The following is a 19,709-nucleotide window of genomic DNA, read 5'->3' as shown; positions in this document are numbered from 1 at the left end:
TCCCCCCCCCCCCCCCCACACACACACATATTTTTGCGTTTATTTATTATTACATTAACTGATAACAGAATCTTAATTTCTTTCTATTCCCCATTAACTAGTTGCTTATTACGTCTGTATGGGGTTTGCCAATGGCATTTGCTATGCAGATGCGTAGAAAAGTTAGTTTTGTTGTGCACACAAGTTTGAGCCTCTTCCTTAATATCCATTCATTTCCTTGTAGCACATATTTTGGCAAGTCTAATACCTAAGAATCATGTTATACACCTGCCATTTTGGAGGTATGAGTGGTGATATTCTTTATAATTCTGTTATACAGATGTTCTTACTAATGGTATGCATAAAAGAATTTTTACATTGGGTCGGCCACACTTAATCTGAGCTTTTCCTACTCTAAATGTATTTTGAAGATGTCATTATTTGTCGCTCTCATAGAGGAGATTAGAATCTCAAAAGGAAAAGGAAAAAGTAAGCCTTTTCTTTTACAGTCAAACACACATGGCTGCATTTGCTAATTTATTCGTTTGAATTTTTCTTTCAGGTTGCTCTTCAGATAAATGATACACATCCATCAATTTCCATTGCTGAGGTAATGAGAGTGCTTGTTGATGAAGAGCACTTGGATTGGAGTAAAGCATGGGATATTGCTTGCAGGATTTTCTCAGTCACCATTCATGCAGTACAACCTGAAGGGCTTGAGAAAATCCCCGTGGATCTTTTGGGTAGTGTTCTTCCTCGACATTTAGAGGTTTGTTTCTTCAGAAGATTTTATATTATCTCATGTTAGTTTTTATTCTGTGTTTGAATTGGTTTTTCTCTCAGAGTGTCATCCTTTTTGCACCAACGCTAGCGTGTTTTATTTGTTTATCAATTGGAGAGTGATTGTTTTCAAGTTATTTTGTCAAAAGATCTCTTCATCTGATTTAATGATTCATCTTTTGTTCCAGATTATATATGAGATAAACTATCGTCTCATGGAAGAGTTAAAGAAGAATTTTGGTCAGGACTATGATAAACTTTCCCGAATGTCAATTATTGAGGAAGGTGCTGTTAAGGTATAGAAGACAACCTTTTAATCTCGGTTCTATTTTAATGAATTCTTCAGTGGTTGATCAAATTTGATGTTTTCATGCTATTTAAGATTTAAAAAAAATAAAAAATAAATCTGATGCTTTTCAACTGGACCAACCCGTGGTAGTGACAATGTACAATTATACCAACCACAACTACTCAATCAGTTAGGGTCGGCTATATGAATTCTCATCAACAATGTCGCTCCATTCCGGCTCATGGCAATCTTATATTATGTACCAATGAATATACTATTACTGCAAATTTCCATATCCACAAACTAGGATCAGCAGTTTTCTTTGAACTCTGTGATGCTTGTGTCACATACTCATGTTTATAAAACTTAACAAAGAGGAGAGAGGGTGGGCAGGTGGGAGACGGGAGAGAGGGAAAGAGAGGCCAAACAGAAAAAAAAGTTATTAGATGAAAAAAAGGAAAGGTTATGATGTTCATGCTTGTTACTTCTCACTTTCAGCTTGATTTAAAGGTTAGGATGTTCATGCTTGTTACTTCTCACTTTCAGCTTGATTTAAAGGTTAGGATGTTCATGCTTGTTACTTCTCACTTTCAGCTTGATTTAAAGGTTAGGATGTTCATGCTTGTTACTTCTCACTTTCAGCTTGATTTAAAGGTTAGGATGTTCATGCTTGTTACTTCTCACTTTCAGCTTGATTTAAAGGTTAGGATGTTCATGCTTGTTACTTCTCACTTTCAGCTTGATTTTATATGGTCCACATTTGTCTGACTATCCATGATGCATTTGCATTATTCCATTTTCACTACTCGAAAAATTGGGTACAGGCACAAGTATTAGTTTCCTTGTTTTTCTGCAATAGCCAACTTTGATTTTGCTCCTATGTGGACAGACTATTCGGATGGCAAACCTGTCACTTGCATGTTGCCACACTGTGAATGGTGTTTCCAGAGTGCATCTAGAGACACTTAAAACAAGAGTGTTTAAGGTAATTTTGATTCTGCACTTTCCTGATTTTTCTCTTTTGCCCAATATTTCATAAGAACTTGATTTAAATCCAGTAATAATGTCCTTTTACGTTCGCTAATGAATGTCACTCTCTCTAAGGCCTATTTTTTTTTATTTTTTTTTTAACTTGGTAAATTTGTATCATATCACAACAGTACATGGATAGTACTAAACCTTATATAGAGATGAACTCCAAACTCCACTGTTCTAAATCTTTATTGAGTCTAAAACATCAATTATAGAGACAGTTTCATTTGAATATAATTGATTACACAAAAAACATAACAATAAAATGCAGTGAAGTTTAACTTTCTGCATACTATTCTCTATGCTCTCAAACGCCTAGAATTCCTCTCTTTCCAGGTTGCCCACCATATTGGAACAGGGATAATTTGCCCTATTTCGGAGAGTGCTTCGCCAGTTTTTTTTTTTTTTTGATGACCGAAAATAGTGAATTTTCAAGCTTTGCCAGAATATTTCTTTTGACATTATGAAGAATCTATACATTGAATTGAAAAAGAAATATATACCTATTTCAGAGAGTGCTTTGCCAGAATCTCTCTTCAATTCACTGTATAGATCCTGTATAATGTCAAAAGAAATATTTAACTCCTTGGTATTTCTTTTTGTTCTTATTTACTCGGGTTAATTGAGAGATTGAAGAGAGCATAGTTTTCTAAATAAGGAATTAACTAATCATCTTGAATTTAACAATTGTATCCTATTAATTTCTTTCCTCCATGCTATATGATCAATTATGCTACATGGTGTAGTTGGGTTCATGGACAAGTATACAGAGATATGATACAGTGAATAACAAACATTTTATTTTGAAGCATATTCAATTGTACATTTGGTTCAATGTATTGTATTTTTTTTAATCGGGAAAACCTTTCGGAGGAAATTCAGTGTATTAAATATTAGATGTGGTATAGAACTTTTTTTTTTTTTGATAAGGAAGATATGATGTATAACTTAAAATATGTATTTGGTTTAAAACTGGATTAAAAGTTGTTTCTTATGACACCTTAGGCAGACATCACTTCTTTGTCATCTCTCAGAACTTTGATTGGTTAAAAGTTTGGCTCAACTAAGAATGACACAGTAAACAATTATGCAAGATTCTTTTTCTTTTGGGAAAATGAAAAGAATGTTTCTTAAGGTTTTGATGCCAAAATTTGGTTTCTATAATTACTATAGATATACAAGTTGTAGTGGGTATTATTAATTCTTAGATAACCCTATCATGATTTTATTTTCGTTCTCTATAGAGACTTAAAAAGATTTTGGTTGTTTTAGGTATTTTTAGCCAGTTATTGTTAATGCAGGTTATGTTTTTCCACATAATATTTTGTACAAAAGGATACGTAGATTGCACCATAAGTATGCGGGGTTATATATACTGGACAGAAAATTGGCGACCGAATGTCCGATTAATAGTGTAGGGTTTATATAATATATCTTTTTAATGAAATCAAACAACTCCAGATGACTTCTTTTATAGGTTCTGTTCTTCATCTTAGTTTTTGCTCATAACGCAAGAAATAGATAGTGAAAACAATGTTTCAAAAAATAGAGCATTTTGTAATTGCTGTCTCTTGCAGGACTTTTATGAGCTGTGGCCTCAGAAATTTCAGTGCAAGACTAATGGAGTAACCCAGGTGCATAATTGACTGCTTGTTTAATGATTCTATCAGTTTCAAGATTTCTGCCTCAGGTTTAGACTTGACATCTATTCTCATTCTGGCATTCTCTATGATCGAAAGCTTCTGCTTTCCATTAATGCCTTTAGTCGGCAGTGTCTACTTGCATAATGACAAGGTTCATATCTAATCTAAAAAATTCTGTATCTTCCTTCTATCATCATAAACAATTTTATCATCATGGGCATGTAAAAAGATGATATGAATTAAATTTGAAGCATTGTGCTACGTTCTTCACAATTTTAATTTGTTATATGTCAGCGCCGTTGGATAGTGGTGAGCAATCCTAGTTTGTGTTCAATCATTTCAAAATGGCTTGGGACAGAAGCATGGATCCGTAATGTTGACCTCATAGCAGGTTTAAGAGAATATGCAAAAGATCCTGATTTACACACTGAATGGAAGAATGTATGAAATTTTTCTTTGCAATCTCAATCTGAAAAGAGTAGTTTCTTATTGCTTTTTAGTCTCTAATGCATTTTGACTTCTGACTTGTAGATGAAGAGAGTTAACAAAATGAGGCTCGCTGAGTACATAGAAACACTTACCAGTGTGAAGGTTTCTGAACATATCAATTTTACTTCCTTCTTTGCAAGACAACCTGCATGTCTGTTGTCACCTGACCAAGCTATATACTCCATATTTCAGGTCAGTTTGGATGCAATGTTCGATGTGCAGATAAAACGAATACATGAATACAAAAGACAGCTGCTCAACATGTTAGGTATCATCCACAGATATGACTGCATTAAGGTATCTTCTATTTCTCTGTTCTTCTTCTTAGAATAATCTTCCTGAGCCAAACCTGACTGTTTGGTAGAGATATAGCCACATATTAACTAACTTTCTAAACTAGTTTGTAATGCAAGCATCACCTTGTTCAGAAGATGTTTCAGGCAGGCCAGCTTTGGTAAATATGAAGTGGCTTAAAAGGTGCCATGAAAAAAATTTCTACATCGATATGTATCACCAACATGTTCTTTGTTTTTTGGAGTTTAAACTCTGAATCTTTGAGCCTAAAGACACTTATTTTTGCTGGCGCTGGTTCAGATGTTATATGGAATCAAGCCATGGGCATTTGTCATGGTCTTATATGCTTATGTGCAAGGCCAAATGCAAGCCCACAGAAACTAAGTTTAGTTGTTAAACCAGATTAGAAACCAAGTCATTCTCGAATATAGAACAGAACACATGATTTCACCGCCAGCTGCGAAAAGTATCAAGACTAATAGAAACACCTGTCTTAGCTAAAACAAATCCTTCTTCTTGTCCTCTGAGTTTTTGTTTTTGTCCAGTGACCTGATATTCTTCATCTTTTTTTTTCCCGTCATTTCTTCTGTAGAGTATCATGGATGCTCCAAGATCACTTTTGCTGAAACATATGAAATATCTAACTTACCTTGTTTATTTAGAATATGGATATGCCTATTATCATCTAATTTATTGGAGAAGCTCCAATAGTTCCATATTTTTCTTCACATTTTCTGTTGAACTATACTATTTCTCAAAAAAGTTTCAACTGAACTGTACTCGACAAATTATCCCCCTGTATTTTTTGAAGAATATGGATGAAAGTGACAAGCGGAGAGTTGTACCTCGTGTATGTATAATTGGTGGGAAAGCTGCCCCTGGTTATGAAGTTGCAAAGAAGATAATCAAACTTTGTCATGCGGTGGCTGATAAAGTTAACAACGATCCTGATGTTGGGGATCTCCTGAAAGTGGTAGGACAATGATTTGATTTATTTGCTTGAAACCTCAATTAAGTATGGTTTCACATGTTTATATGAAACTATTGTCCATGCTTTGCTCTTTGAAAGTTGGAGCATGTCCATTCAGAAACTTCATCTGCTTTTGAAAATACTACATGGGTGATGAAAGGAAATTGTAAAAAAAAAAACGAAAGGGAAGAGAATAGCAAGCAGGTTCTAATCAATTGCTTTTTTAGCCCTTAACAATCTGTCCCATAAACTTATCTCCTGAAATGATGTGTTCATTCTAGAGTTTTCCCTAATTGGAAATTTTTGAGTAATGATTTTGAAAACACTTCTACTATATGGCTGCAGAATTTTGAAATTGTTTGGTTTCACAAGACTTCACATCACTTTGTCATGTCATTGATCTAAAAAATTGTCCGGGTTTACTTTATATGTCATCCTTGCTTTCTTTTCCCCATCCCCTATTGACAGTTCATGTGCACTGTTCCTGGACTGTCGGCATAAATGTAGTAGTCAGAAATTTTTTACTTCCATTTTTTGCTGTCATTATAGATAGCTAGGACTCAACAGAAATGAACTCGTCTTCTGTCGTTTCAGGTTTTCATCCCTGATTATAATGTCTCTGTTGCGGAACTAGTAATTCCAGGGAGTGATCTTTCACAGCACCTAAGGTTGCATTCTCTCTTTTTTTTTTAAAATCTTTTAACTGGTGCAATTTACAATTATAACACACTGTCTTACCTGATAATATCTTTTGTTTTTCCCTAAATAGTATAAAATTACATATTTCCTCTTTGGATGGTCAAACTTCCCATTGACTGAATCTTGTTTCATTGTCAAAGTCACAACTTGCTTTAACTGGTACCTATTACTCCCATATGCGCAATATGTTTCTCTTTGGATGGTCAAACTTCACATTGACTGCCTCCTTGATTCCCTATGAAAGCCAGTGCTTGCTTTAACTGGTATCTATAACTCCAGTATTCACATTTCCCTCCAGAACTTGATGAACCCGGAATTTTCCATGTACAAATGTGTGCTAACAACTAAAAGAAATCATTTATATATGATGCAGTACAGCTGGGCATGAGGCATCTGGAACTGGATGTATGAAATTTTTAATGAACGGTTGTTTATTATTAGCAACTGCAGATGGCTCAGCAGTTGAAATTGCTGAAGAAATAGGGGCAGAAAACATGGTAAGTAGTGTTAGGATTCTTCTACTGACTCCATTTCACTTGATGATAACTGCACTTGTTCACAGTGTGGTTAGAAGGATAAAATCTACATCGAGCAACCACACTGAGACTTCATGTATAGAGATAATGTGTTAGATAAATATTCGTTTTGTTAATTTATTTATTTATTTGTTAGTCCATCTGAAATAGGCTTAGGCTTGTTTTTCAGGTTTCTACTTTTCGAATACTTTCAAATGATCGAGCAATTGACTGAGTAGTAACAGTAGACACATGTAAATGCTGATAAAAAGAACAGAAGAAAAGAGAGAACAAGAGTCATAGGATATGATCCCCTTAATTGATTCCATTTCCTTGTTTGATATCTTTATTTTGTTCTACCCTTTTGCATTTTGTTCTCCAGTTTCTTTTTGGAGCAAAGGTGGATGAGGTTCCAGCATTGAGAGAAAAAGGAACTACTCTAAAAGGTTCACTTCAATTTGCACGAGTTGTAAGGTATGTGTAGTTTGAGCAATCTTTCCCTCACTGTACGGACTATTCTCTGTATCTGTCAGATTGTCCATAATGAACAATCTGACGTTTGCAGCCTTTTCGTTTTTTCGTTTCTGTTGTGTGCCCCAGGAATGTGGCCGTAGTCTAGATAATCATTGGATATGGTCTTTTCTATCTCTCTCTCTCTCTGACAGTCACATTACTCTTTGTTTTTTCACCACCAAGATCATCTATACCATGTCTCATTCACTGGTGTAATTGTCAAAGCTGATAGCCGTATCATTTGGTCACACCAATGGTCTTTATGATGTGGCATCACTCATCCGCACTTTATAATTTCTCTACTTTTCATTAACATAAATGAGTTGGTACTTGGAGAATTGTCCTGACAATAGAGTTCGTATTCCATCTAAAGTATTTCCTGTCCTATTTGCAATTTCAATGCAGTTTGGCAGTTATGTGGCTGCCCGTTGCTGTAAGCATGAGTGTTCATTGTTGACATGCAACCTTAGTTAGAAACACATCTAGAGAGAATTGGTTAAAGGTTTCTATTTGATAATCTGAATGATGTTGCATATTAAATGACCATGTTCTATGTTCTCTTTTCCTTCTTTTTTTTTGTTTATATGTGGCACTTTATTTTAGACAAGGAATGTGCTTGTTTCTCTTGATGTATGATTAGTGTGCCGTAAAGTGTTCCTCTATGTATAGTAAACAGATTTTGAATGGACATATAGTGCCATAACTTTCCATATGCCTTCCTATTTCACTGGAATTCTTGATTATCTTAGATAATTAATACAAGCAAACAACATAAAGAAGTCAGAAGGAAAGTACTGTTATCATTGTAATATAGCTCCGCGGTTGAAGCTTTCCTGCTGACATGCATAAAGAATTTATTGAAATTTTAACTCACAGTTTTCTTTGCAAAACTGGAAAAGAAACTTGTGAAAAATGAAAAACAATAGAAAGGAAATAAAAGTGGCTTCTTATTGCCAGCTAGAGTGCGATTACCTTGATCAGCTCAATCTGCAAGATTATTAGTCATAGGATGAAGCTATTGCAGAAAGATCATTGTTAGTAGATTGCACTGTGCTAGATTCCTGAGAAGAACTTAAAGAGTTTTTAGCTGATTTCACTGTACTGTATGTGTAGGATGGTGCGGGATGGTTACTTTGGCTTCAAAGACTACTTCAAGTCACTATGCGACACTGTAGAGGATGGTGGAGACTTTTATCTCCTGGGATATGATTTTGCTAGCTATTTAGAGGCTCAGGTAATCTGTTATTGCAAATACATTAAATACTCCTGTTAGAAATGTTCATTTTGAAACTGACAGAACATGATGATGACAGGCTGCTGCTGATAGAACATTTGTTGATCAAGAAAAGTGGATCCAAATGAGCATACTGTCTACTGCAGGTTCTGGAAAATTCAGCAGCGATAGAACCATAGAAGAATACGCACAGCAGAGTTGGGGCATCGAACCCTGCAAATGCCCCTTCTGATTTTCAAATTATGCAGTACTAACATGGCATTACCAACCGTGCATCCTAATCTGGCGATTGAAGAATCAATGACTGCAAGAAACATTCTAAAGAAGCTCTTACTGCAGTTCATCTGTATGTCTTTTCGGAATGCTGATGTGAATCATGTAACATGGTTATTTTTTGACAGTTTATTTAAATTTCAACTTGTGGTATGCAAAATCCACAATTATGGTATCTTGAATCACAGACTTTCATGTACATGGCTCATAGCAATGTCCATCATTACACATGGAAATAAATTACAAGAACGTACCTACTTGTTAGATTATTTTATGCCATGCAAACCATTAATATGAAGATGCAAACGATTGTTGGGCAATGACACTTTGAGGAAGTTATTCAATGAAGTTATTTCCATAATGGCTTCCTTTACAAACCTTTGCTCATCTGTCTTTCGTATTTAAATTTGACTTATTAAATCTAAGTGCAAAAAGAAGAAAATAAAATAGTTAATAAGTAAAGCAGCATAAAGTTATAAAGTTTACTAGAAAACAATAACAATAGCAAAATCATAAAATAACGATAAATTGACATGTTACAATTTTTAATAGGAAAAAATGTGAAAGGAACAAAAATGTCCTCCGTTTATAGTTTGGCTCAAAAATGTCCTTATCGTCAATATTTTGGTTCAAAAATGCCCTTGAACTATGCGAAAAGAACAAAAATGCCCTCCGCTTGTAGTTTGGTCCAAAAATACCCTTGTCGTTTATACTTTGGTCGAAAAATGCTCTTATTGTTATTTAATGGGTCAAAAATGCTCATTTTTTAAATAAATATATTATTATTTTCTTTCTAACACATTCTTTTTCTAATAATGTTTTTTTTTAAATTAGCACACATGTTTATCTTACTTCAATTCAGAAAAAAAAATAAAAAATGAAAATATTTCTTATTTTATTATCATTTTTTTTAGCGTTATATAAATACAAATTAGGAAGAAGATGTGTTTAAAAAGAAAAAATAATATATTTATTCGGAAAAGGGCCTTTTTGACTCATTTTATAATTATGGAGGCATTTCTAAATCTAAGTATTGACTACAATGACATTTTTGAACCAAAGTATTGACTATAAAAATATTTTTGAGCCAAACTATAAATAAAGAGTATATTTATTTCTTTCAACTAGTATAAGGACATTTTTTTTTATCATTTTCCCTTTTTAATATAACCACCGAATCAAACCATTGGGACCGCTAGCAAGGGAACAGTTCGTATTTTAGCAGCAGCTCTTCAGCATTCAGTAGGAAAAACGAAAATGGAGATGACAATCTTCATAATTTTGTTCGCCGCCACATTTACTGCTCTCATAACTTCGACGGTGGCTCTTGTACCTCCGGTCGAATCTCAGATTCCGCCGTCGTCTGGTCAGCAGAATCAGAATTCGGTGATCTACGAATTGCAAGAAGCGAAGATCAAAATCGCTCGATTAGGTTATTTCCTTATTCCTCTCCTCATCAGTCATCGTTTTCGCCATTGAGATTTTCGAACTTGATATAGCTCAATGGTCAATGCTTACATTTCTTGCGGTTTATTTAAGTGCATAGAAATACAAGTAAATTGCATTTACTTGTAATTACTCGAACACACGTTCTTAAAAGAACTGCATTTTCATGAAATTGTAGGCATAGATAGAGTGAGAGAAGTGAATTTGGATTTGAACGAAGTCGTGTGGTTATTGCCGGTATTGTAGGAACTGGAATTGTATATGATATTGAGAAAGATAACTTGGAAAGGACAGTTTTAACTGCGAGCAGCTGTAGAAGGGCAAAAAAATGTATCTTTAGAATGGAATCTGACTATAGCTATTACTAATTTTTTGATTGAAGTGACTACTATGCATATGTTTATTGTTAGAAGAAGGGATAGCCCAAAATCATATTTCTGCTCATGGATTATGAGGATTTCAGTAAATTTTTCATTAAAAACTGGTTGATATTAGTGCTTCATTTCATAGACAGGCTCTTTTATCCCCTCCTTATTTTTAACTATTGATCAGTAGGGAAAGATTTGACTGGGTTATCTTGTATGATTGGAATATGTGATTATAAGCTTGTCACTATACATAATACATAAGAGACCAGCATGAAGTAACATGTATAAAGCTTGAATAACTTGATATTAGTCATATCTCAATTGAACAAGGGAATTTTTTTATGTCCTGTTACCTTAAAATTTTCTGGCATGCTAAGAAGCCTTATTGAGATATCGTATTGAACATGTGCATTGAAAAATGTTAGTATTTCATTTCTTTTTCCTTTCCTATTAAATTTGCATTGCATTGCAAAGTCAGATTTCTATATTTTTTTTATTTTGTGTCCCTAATGGAGCTTCCAGCATGAATGAAGGGCCCGTGTTCGAATTATGCTTGTGTTCTGATGATTGTATCTATCCACTTTTTAATACATGTGTTCTTTCAGAATTCTGTGATATCAATACAATGAGTTTTATACCGTGCAGTTCTAGGTCTTCTCATGCATTAGATAAAGATATCCATTCAGTGGCATTTTTCATGAGAAGTATACTTGCCCGCTATTTATTATTCTACAAGGTCCTGTATACTTTTAACATTGGTGCGTCTAATTGCAGAATCCATCCTTGATGAAAGCATGCCAAATTTAAATGCTAAAATCCAATATATCAGAGAAACCGAGAAGAAAATCGAGGACATTAGTGTAGAAATTGACAATCTTACAACCGCTTTGTCCGAATTGCAGGTTGGTTTTCGGCTAGTTTCCAGTTTCTCATGTCTGCTAATATCTGACTTAGATCTTGTGTTATTATGAGTAGGATCTAAATTTGTTGAGGACTTGAGGTATAATGGGTTGACATTTAGTGACAGTAATGGAAGGGATTGACCAGGACCTTGTGGTCTAAGGTCTTAAGTATTTCAATAAACTTGGTATGGGAAGCAGATATGGCATACCACAAGAAAAGTTATACCTCCAACCTACTCCTCCAAATGTTTTGTTTCATTTGGTTAGGTTGGCAGAATATTTTCTATTTTTAAGGGAAGATGTTCATTGAAAAGAGCACCAATGCCTTGAAATAGCTATAAAAAAAACGTTAGATAATCTCCCTTTTATCAACTTAATAATGCCAGACATATTTTGAAATGTTGTGCTAATAACCTAAACAGTATTGCCCTAATTTCCTTGTGTGATTCTGATAATTTGGTTACTAAAAATGGAAAGTTCTGGGACTATTAAGGTTGTGTAGCTTTGTTGTTGCTTATCAGTTTGTGAACCTCTGGTCCATTATTGATTCACATGTTCGTACATAAAAGAGGTGGTCATCAATTCTCTGTCATTTTATTGAATATGATTCCAAAAACAGCTTTGCAGTTGTAATGATTCTAATTTCTTGCTTTGATCTTTCATTTGGTGACCTAATATTGTCTGGCCTTAAGTAGGTAAATGGGAATGCCTTCATGGGAATTGTGCTAAATATTACTAGAGCGTCTATAATTGATACAACAACCTATAAGTGAAATTCGTTTCAAGAAGAGAAAATGGAAATAAATGATACACATCCATTCCTCATAAATGTATCTTTTTCTCTTTTCTTCAGCATCACTCATCAAGGATTAGTGCTCTAGAAGAAGAGGTATGATTGTCACGTTATCACAGATTTTTTTCTCCATACAGTTTCTCATCTTATAAAAATGAAGGAATTGAGTAGGTACAACTGCTTTGGGATGCGGCAAGAAAAAACAACTTTGAAATTCATAAATTGGAGTTCAAAGCGCAAGATGCGGAGAATAGATTAGAAGTTCTTACCTCTCAAGTCGAAAAGGTAGGTTTGCTAAAGCCATGAGTAAACAATTTCAGTAATTAATATTTGTCTAGTGCTGGTCAAGTGGAAGAAAGTAAATTATTTTAAAATGTTGAGTATTCTTTCATCATCCTGAGAATGAGATTTCTGTAGAAGTGTTTTGAAGCATCTTTATTGTATACTAGGTAACACGACGCTTAAGATTTCTCTTCAGTTGAAGAAATCATCTTCTTTTTATTATTATAACCTAGAAATCTCTGAAGACTCATGAAGCACAGTTTGAAACTCGGTGGATGATGGGCCTTCCCCTCTACTCTTTGCCACACAAGTACTAGATTTCTGTCAGGGGCACGGTTCAAACCTATGATGCGCGCCTAACTCACACATCGCGCGTTCCGCTCTTTCCACTTGAGCTAAGCTCTTGGGCGAACAAGTGATCTTATTTCATACATAGGAAACAGAAATAGGACTTAATGGATAACAAGATGTCAACAGCAATAATGTCTTTCTCCATTTTGATCAACAATTAAAAACGTCTTTCTTGGTTTTGGAAAATTGGTATTGTTGTGACTATCAATATACACTATATCATTATAAAGGAAATTTATAGCATTCAAAGAAAAGAAATGGTAGAAGAGCACAGTATACCTTTGTCCTCTTGAAAGGTTTTTGTTCACTTTTTCTTCTGAACAAATGAAAAGGTAATGACCTATTCATTTATTTTTAGGCAAGAGATGAGGGAAAAAATATCCATTTGAGTATTATGATTTCCGCAATCTTTCATTGATGAACTTTTAACTTGGTTGACAGATGGCTGAAGTTATATCTGAAAAATGGATTCAGATACAACGACTTGAACAAGCTGTTCAAATGGCAGAGGTATCCTCTAGTTTACACCTTGGCTTGAATTTACCATTAAAACTATAATAAAGTTGCAGCCAAAGCTAAATCAGAATGTTATATGTCAGATGAGAACACAAAAGGTCAAAAGGCAAGTAACGTTCAGTAAATGTCCATTTGTCAAGGTACTGGAAGTCATAGAATTTTCCTAGCTTGCCAACTCCTTTGGAACATCGTATATACAGATGGCCATGATTACTCTTGATATTATCTTTGAAGAGAACTAACACTCTTGTGTCTCCAGTTCATCAAAAACATTTTCGGACACCACCTCGAAACGTTGAAAGGAATTTTGCATCCATATGGATCATACAGTGAGGCTGATCCTAATTCCTACTGGGCTCAAGCATTGCATCACTTGCGGGGGGCTTTTTCATCTGCAAAACAATACCATTACAAGGTACTCAAATTTCCTTAATTAGGAGGGTGGGGATTAATTAGTGGTCTTGTGTTGGTTAATCGCTTGAATGAGTAATATCAGGATAAGTATTTGTGTTTGACATTTAAGTTGGTAACTGGAGTATGTTTGAAGTAGGGTCCACTACAATCTTTAAATTGTTCTGTACTTTTGGGGTAAGATGGATATACATACTTGTATAGATGACCTAGACTTTCCGGAGCTTAGTGTACATGGAGGTACCACTTTTGTGTAGTTATCACCTTCGCTACTTGGTTTATTATTAATGTAATACTGATTTTTTACAATACACGTGTGTGCGTGCTCCTCCCACCCACCACACACACACATTGATATGATATTCAAGTTAGCAACTGGAAAATGGGAAACTTCACCCTGATTATTAAGTTGTTATTTGGTTGTACATCCTCAGAACATTGATCTGACAACTTACGTACTATGCAGCTGCAGAGGTTTGTAAAGCAGGAAATAGAAAGGAATGAATTCCCTACGGCTTTAGCTAATGAAGAAGTAGTGTTCTTAGTAGTAAGAATCTAGATGCTGCCGAGTTTGTGAATTCTATTTCTCTTTGCATGTCAATGTATAATTCTCTAACTTCTGTCCTCGTTTATGGAAATCTGTTTTGTCGCAGGCCTCAGCTCTGATCGTGTTTCCAGTTTTAAGTGCATTCATGTTTCTCTTCTCACACTTAAGCTAGGCCCGCGGAGCAACTATTGATTTACCAAATCATTAGCACACGGCAGCGAAAATATGCATGAAAAGAAACAAATCATCACCATGTGAAATTGTTGATCTCTTGTAGAATTTTGTATATAATCACCTCTAGAAATTCCATTTCACCTTATGATTAGTCTTGGTAATAGTTAATCTATGGATGTGGAGAAGTACAATGGCTTTAATCGTCAGCAACTAAGGCTATATACCAGGTTCCGTGAATGTAACTACTGATTTTCATATGCTCTTCCTAACAAGATTGCATGATAATGCTAATGAAATGTTGATTCCAACATATGAGCTACAATTGTATGTTTCTGCCTTTTCTACGTGCATGTATATTGGTATAGTGTAAATACTCAATGCAGATACATTTTTACCATAATTCAATGGTTTTTCTTCTTTATTTTCTTGATATTACAAGAAGCCAATCCAAAATTTATACATTCAATACTCTGGAGGGTCAACTTTGCAATATTCATAACCTATAAGGGTCAAACTGACATTATTCCAAAAAACACCACTTGCTCTTTCTCCCACATCCACATTTTTTTATTCTCATCCAACCTAAGGATAACACTATGCTAAAACAAGATAACAGAAAAAAAATGGAAGACACAACATGGAAACAAAGAATCCAAGCATTAACACACATCATACTTAATCCCACAACTAAACCATCTTTTGAATCCCAAATCTTCATTTCTAACCAAATCCCCTGTTACCTCAATTGGGACTATCCCCCAATTCTGTGCACCAAAATCACCTCCCCTTCTGTATATCTGAAATGGGCTTTCTCATTTTACCTGAAATGGATTTCAAGATTTGGTGCACCTGAAACTTCTTGGAGATCCAAATGCCCATATCAACAACCCCCTCCATTGATACTGGCAAAGGGAGTGGAGGAAGCTAAATGGGGAGATGAAGAAAGGAGACAGTTTGTGAGGAAAAGGTTTAAAAGGAGAATCTTTAGCAAAGAAGGAAACATTTTTCTTCTAGCTATTTTACCTAATATCTTGGCGCTCTTATTTATCTTTCGTAACCCTTATCTCAATATCATGAAGTAGATTCTTGAATAACAATATACTCCTTTTACGCAACCTTATTACTACCTTGTGAAGGTAGAATTAGACGAAATATGTTTATCCTAATTGAATAAATCAGATGTTTATTTACCTAATTGAAAGTTGTATGTTTCTTTTTCATATCAATGGTTAAAATAACATCCTTGATGTTCCAAAATTTTCATACATTAATGAGAAGCAACACTTTCACTTAGCTGAATAAGCAAATGAAAATTGCCTAATAAAGAAAAGGAGGAGAGCTGAAAAGTTGAAGAAAAGCAGGCAAATTGGCAAAGAGTTCCATTTTTACATTCAAATCCATTTGATTATGCAAATTTATGTTTCTTTGTAATGATCATTCCTATTTGATATCATCGGATGAAGAGTCAGGATTGTTTCAAAATATAAAAAGGTAATGAACGGAAAAAAAAAAAGGGGATTCAACATCTGCTACATATAATTTGACTTTATTATATATAGTAATTTTTCAACGAAGAGGTTTGGATGAACTCCTTATGCTAATGATGCCCTGGCATAGCACTAGTGCGGAAAACATTTCCACAATCCCTTTCTTACTGAGCTGTCAATCAATTTTGTTAGGGAATTCACAAGTTAATATACATATATATTTATTTAATTTTCTAATAGAAATACATCTACTAAGTTCGTCGAACCCACGAACTCGACCCTGCTGGCTCCACCCATCATGAATAGGTATGGATGTCAACTAATTTCTACATGTGAGATGGAAGGCAACTTTGGTTTGGAGCGCTATTCCCAATAAGTTGTTTTCTCCTCGCCCTGTCGATAGATATGGTACACAGTAAGATTCAATAATTTAAGAACAATGCAAGACATTAATAACTCATAATTGTATAAAAATAATTAGCAATGCTATAAGATTAGACATTTAACGATTAATTATTCATGAAGGATATGATATGATTATAACATTAATCCAATTAATCAAGAAAACAAGACACGGTTTCTAGCTTAATAGTGTTGAAATAGACAGATACAAGTGAACATTAGTTGAAGCCTTGAAGGCAACCAATAACATTAATTATTGTATGTTATAATAATTCAATTTATATATGATAATTAAAAAAACAAAATCTCTCTGTGAAGTTTGACTTCAGGCCTCCAAATTTATCGAGACGGTCGCGTTTGTATGGATATGATAGTTTGCATTTGAGTTAAGGAAATGTGAACCTCTAATGGTGACCTTGCATGTGAGTTTTCTGTTCAATAAGACGACCTGCACATGCTCTTAAATAGTGAAAAAGACATTCTTGCTATGCAACTTGCCTCACCCAATCCTCCATTATTGTACGTGTAAAATAAAATATTTTTAACTTTAGTTGAATTAAATAGAATTAGAAAACTTAAACTAAAATCTCACTCTCTTCGTCTCATTTTGTGTGGCATCATTTCCTTTTTAGTCCGTCTTAAAAAAAATGTCACCTTACTATAATTAGAAACAATTTTTTTAAACCTTATTGTACGTGTAAAATAAAATAATTAAATTAGTAGCTCGATCGGACTATTATTATTCTAGAGCTGCAAGACTTGATTCTCATAGAGCCCTGTAGTGTCCCCTACCCAAAGTAAAAAAAATTATAAAATAAACCAAAGTTTTAATTTGCGTATTAATGCACGCGTAATAAGACACTTGATTAATGCTTCATAAGTTCATATATATATTCAAGTATAAATGGAAAATCAATTTGCTACATTACTTTTACCATATGAATACTTGAAAATAAAAATAATCTAATTTTTCCGATATTATCTCCTAGATTGACTCTCTCCCTTCTAGAATTATTTTTTTTGTCTAATAAAAACACCACAAGACTTTAGAAACTCTTTAGTCCAAATAATTATACCAAACATTTTCAATTTCATCAAAGACAAAATTTTAATTTTTAACTAATTAAAAAACTTAGTGGACTTGCCAATTTCCCTGTCCGCTAATCACGCAATTAATTACTAAACTCAAGAAGAAGAAAAAAAAGGGAAAGAAAGAGAATTGATTGGTCAAACTCTTTGGTACTTTTGTTTTGGCTTTTTCTTTTTAGTTGTTTTTTTCTTTCTTTCTTGTGAATGGATTTGCTCGTTTCAAATAGTATTAGTAAAAAGGTTGACAATAAAGTTAGTTTAAGTGAAGTAATTGTGTCCTTTCTGCTGTGTATCCCAATAGATGTGGCCTAATCACTCCTTAATTAACTTCTACTATCAAATCATGTGAAAGTGCTTCTTCTTATTAGTCTAATAGAAATAAAATGGATCTTGATTAGGGCAAGATTAATTATTCCTCCTTTTCATCAGTCAAAGATTATGGATTTTGAAATCCAAACTTCTTAATTAATCATGTTTATTAAATGGGATCCCCTTCCCCCCCTCCCTTTTATTTTTAAAGCTTTAGGGCTTTATTGAAATTTCCATAGAATTATAGAAGTCAAACTTCTAATGTACTCCCTTCGTTCCATATTAGTTGATCATCTTATTTAAAATAGTTGTCCCATATTAGTTGATCATCTTACTAAATCAAGAAAGCATTCATTAAAATTTTCTTAAACTACCTTTGCAATTTTTATTTTTTTTATAGTGTTCAAATTTGTTTGTGAAGTCCCAAGAAGTTTTTTAAATGGTGAATTAGTAAAATTATCTTCCTATTTATTATTTTTTAATATGTGCATAAAAAGGAAAGTGGTCAACTAATATGAGAACGAAGTAGTAATGATTTTATTTTAGAAGGTCTTTTTTTATTGGGAAAATGATATATTCCTCGTTATAAAAGTGATTTATTTATACCCCTATTGTTACACAAATGCCTCACATATCTCCATTTTTCTTTAACAAAAGTAAAAAAAAATCAAATTTAAATTGTGTTTCGAGTCATCAAGAAGGTTTTTGGGGAGGGGTAATATTAGTTATAGTAATCACAATAAGTTAATCATTTAAGAATTGCTTATCTGAAAATCAGAAAAAAGTAGCAGAATTTAAACTAATAAACATGCATTTAAAAATTACCTAAGAACCTCTTTATAAATTCTATTGAATTGGATACATTTTGTTACAAATTCACTTACTCCGTGTACTCAATCAAAGATTATTATTAGAACAAATAAAATTACAGAAATAAGCATGACTTCGCAAATAATTTTAAGACGTGTTAAACTTTTTATGAGAACACAAAATCAAATTTTGCTGCTAGAGAGTACTTTAAGGGTGCGATTCTTTCCAAATTCTCTATAAACGTATATCAAATTGTTTATTTTTGTAAAACATCCAAGAAAATCAAACATCTATCATCACTTTTAGTAATAATTCTCTAGGGGTGCAATCCTTCTCAAACCCTGTATAAATATGTATCAAATTGTTTATTTCTAAAAAAAAAAACATCCAAGAAAATCAAACATCTATCATCACTTTTAATAATTTTGATTTTTTTTACAAGATGAAAAAAAAGAAAAAGTAAGAGGGGCAGTTAATTAGTTTAAACCACTTATGTGTAATTGTGGCCATGTGTCTCTAGGTCTTATATTTTGTGGACTGGTACCCCCACCCACTACATTTCTAGTGGAGTACTGTACAGTCAATCAAGCCATAATTTATGGGTAGGTCTAGAGCCTGGCCCTGCAACTAAGGTTCAACCCTACCATCCTACACTTTACACCCATGACTAGGACAAACTATAAATTCAATGTTTACCGATAAGGATTTTGATAGAGTTGTAAATGCTTATTTATTCTGAATCAAAGATCTCGAGTTCGAGTCTCCTCAGGTACATAGTTGCTTTTGTTAAGGAGCGTTTTACCTCCCCCGGGCTCTAGTGTAGATATCGAACATTGGGGAAAACCAAAAAAAAAATCCAATGTTCCTTCTTTTCTTTTCCTCTTCATAATTTAGAGGTGGTAAATGAACGATTTGATTAAATTTGGATGGATTAAAGTGAATTTAACAAATAAATTACATCGACCAACTGTGTCCCGACCTTAGTTATGTTAAGATGAATTGAGTCAAGATGGCTAAATAATAGGTCATAATTCAAACTTATTATTATTTTGATTTTTTTAATTTTATAATTTAGTTAATCACGGGGGAATCTTTAATTATTATATGTAGTT

The 19,709-nt window shown here is 33.7% G+C and overlaps 3 protein-coding genes across 4 annotated transcripts in view; all 3 read left to right on the top strand.

The window, feature by feature from the left end:
* Nucleotides 1-8,977, top strand: part of LOC102578187 (glycogen phosphorylase 1-like) — a 14,349-nt gene extending 5,372 nt beyond the window's left edge. The window contains exons 10-22 of one of the 2 annotated variants that reach the window (XM_006364239.2): nt 542-748; nt 948-1,055; nt 1,938-2,033; nt 3,658-3,714; nt 4,018-4,164; nt 4,255-4,314; nt 4,405-4,509; nt 5,318-5,479; nt 6,071-6,144; nt 6,549-6,672; nt 7,073-7,164; nt 8,317-8,437; nt 8,517-8,977. In XM_006364239.2, the coding sequence (XP_006364301.1) occupies nt 542-748; nt 948-1,055; nt 1,938-2,033; nt 3,658-3,714; nt 4,018-4,164; nt 4,255-4,314; nt 4,405-4,509; nt 5,318-5,479; nt 6,071-6,144; nt 6,549-6,672; nt 7,073-7,164; nt 8,317-8,437; nt 8,517-8,669 (1,506 nt within the window). In that variant the 3' untranslated portion in view covers nt 8,670-8,977. Of the gene's footprint in view, nt 1-541; nt 749-947; nt 1,056-1,937; nt 2,034-3,657; nt 3,715-4,017; nt 4,165-4,254; nt 4,315-4,404; nt 4,510-5,317; nt 5,480-6,070; nt 6,145-6,548; nt 6,673-7,072; nt 7,165-8,316; nt 8,438-8,516 lie in introns of those variants that run through there. The other variant, XM_006364240.2, reaches the window with a different exon arrangement.
* Nucleotides 8,978-9,892: 915 nt separating this feature from the next.
* LOC102606175 (uncharacterized) lies at nt 9,893-14,810 on the top strand. The gene is made up of 9 exons (XM_006364238.2): nt 9,893-10,142; nt 11,299-11,426; nt 12,280-12,315; nt 12,391-12,504; nt 13,294-13,362; nt 13,452-13,508; nt 13,628-13,783; nt 14,246-14,326; nt 14,433-14,810. Exons 1-9 carry the CDS (start codon nt 9,968-9,970, stop codon nt 14,496-14,498), a joined length of 882 nt encoding a protein of 293 aa, XP_006364300.1. The 5' UTR covers nt 9,893-9,967; the 3' UTR covers nt 14,499-14,810.
* A 118-nt stretch (nt 14,811-14,928) lies between these two features.
* Nucleotides 14,929-15,765, top strand: LOC102605839 (uncharacterized). Its single transcript, XM_006364237.2, has one exon. The coding sequence runs from the start codon at nt 15,097-15,099 to the stop codon at nt 15,580-15,582; it is 486 nt and encodes a 161-aa protein (XP_006364299.1). The 5' UTR covers nt 14,929-15,096; the 3' UTR covers nt 15,583-15,765.
* Nucleotides 15,766-19,709: the final 3,944 nt, after the last annotated feature.

The sequence above is a fragment of the Solanum tuberosum genome, unplaced genomic scaffold, assembly GCF_000226075.1.
Source record: "Solanum tuberosum cultivar DM 1-3 516 R44 unplaced genomic scaffold, SolTub_3.0 scf00476, whole genome shotgun sequence".
Classification (NCBI taxonomy): Eukaryota; Viridiplantae; Streptophyta; class Magnoliopsida; order Solanales; family Solanaceae; genus Solanum; species Solanum tuberosum.
This window is presented reverse-complemented; position numbering and strand designations above follow the sequence as displayed.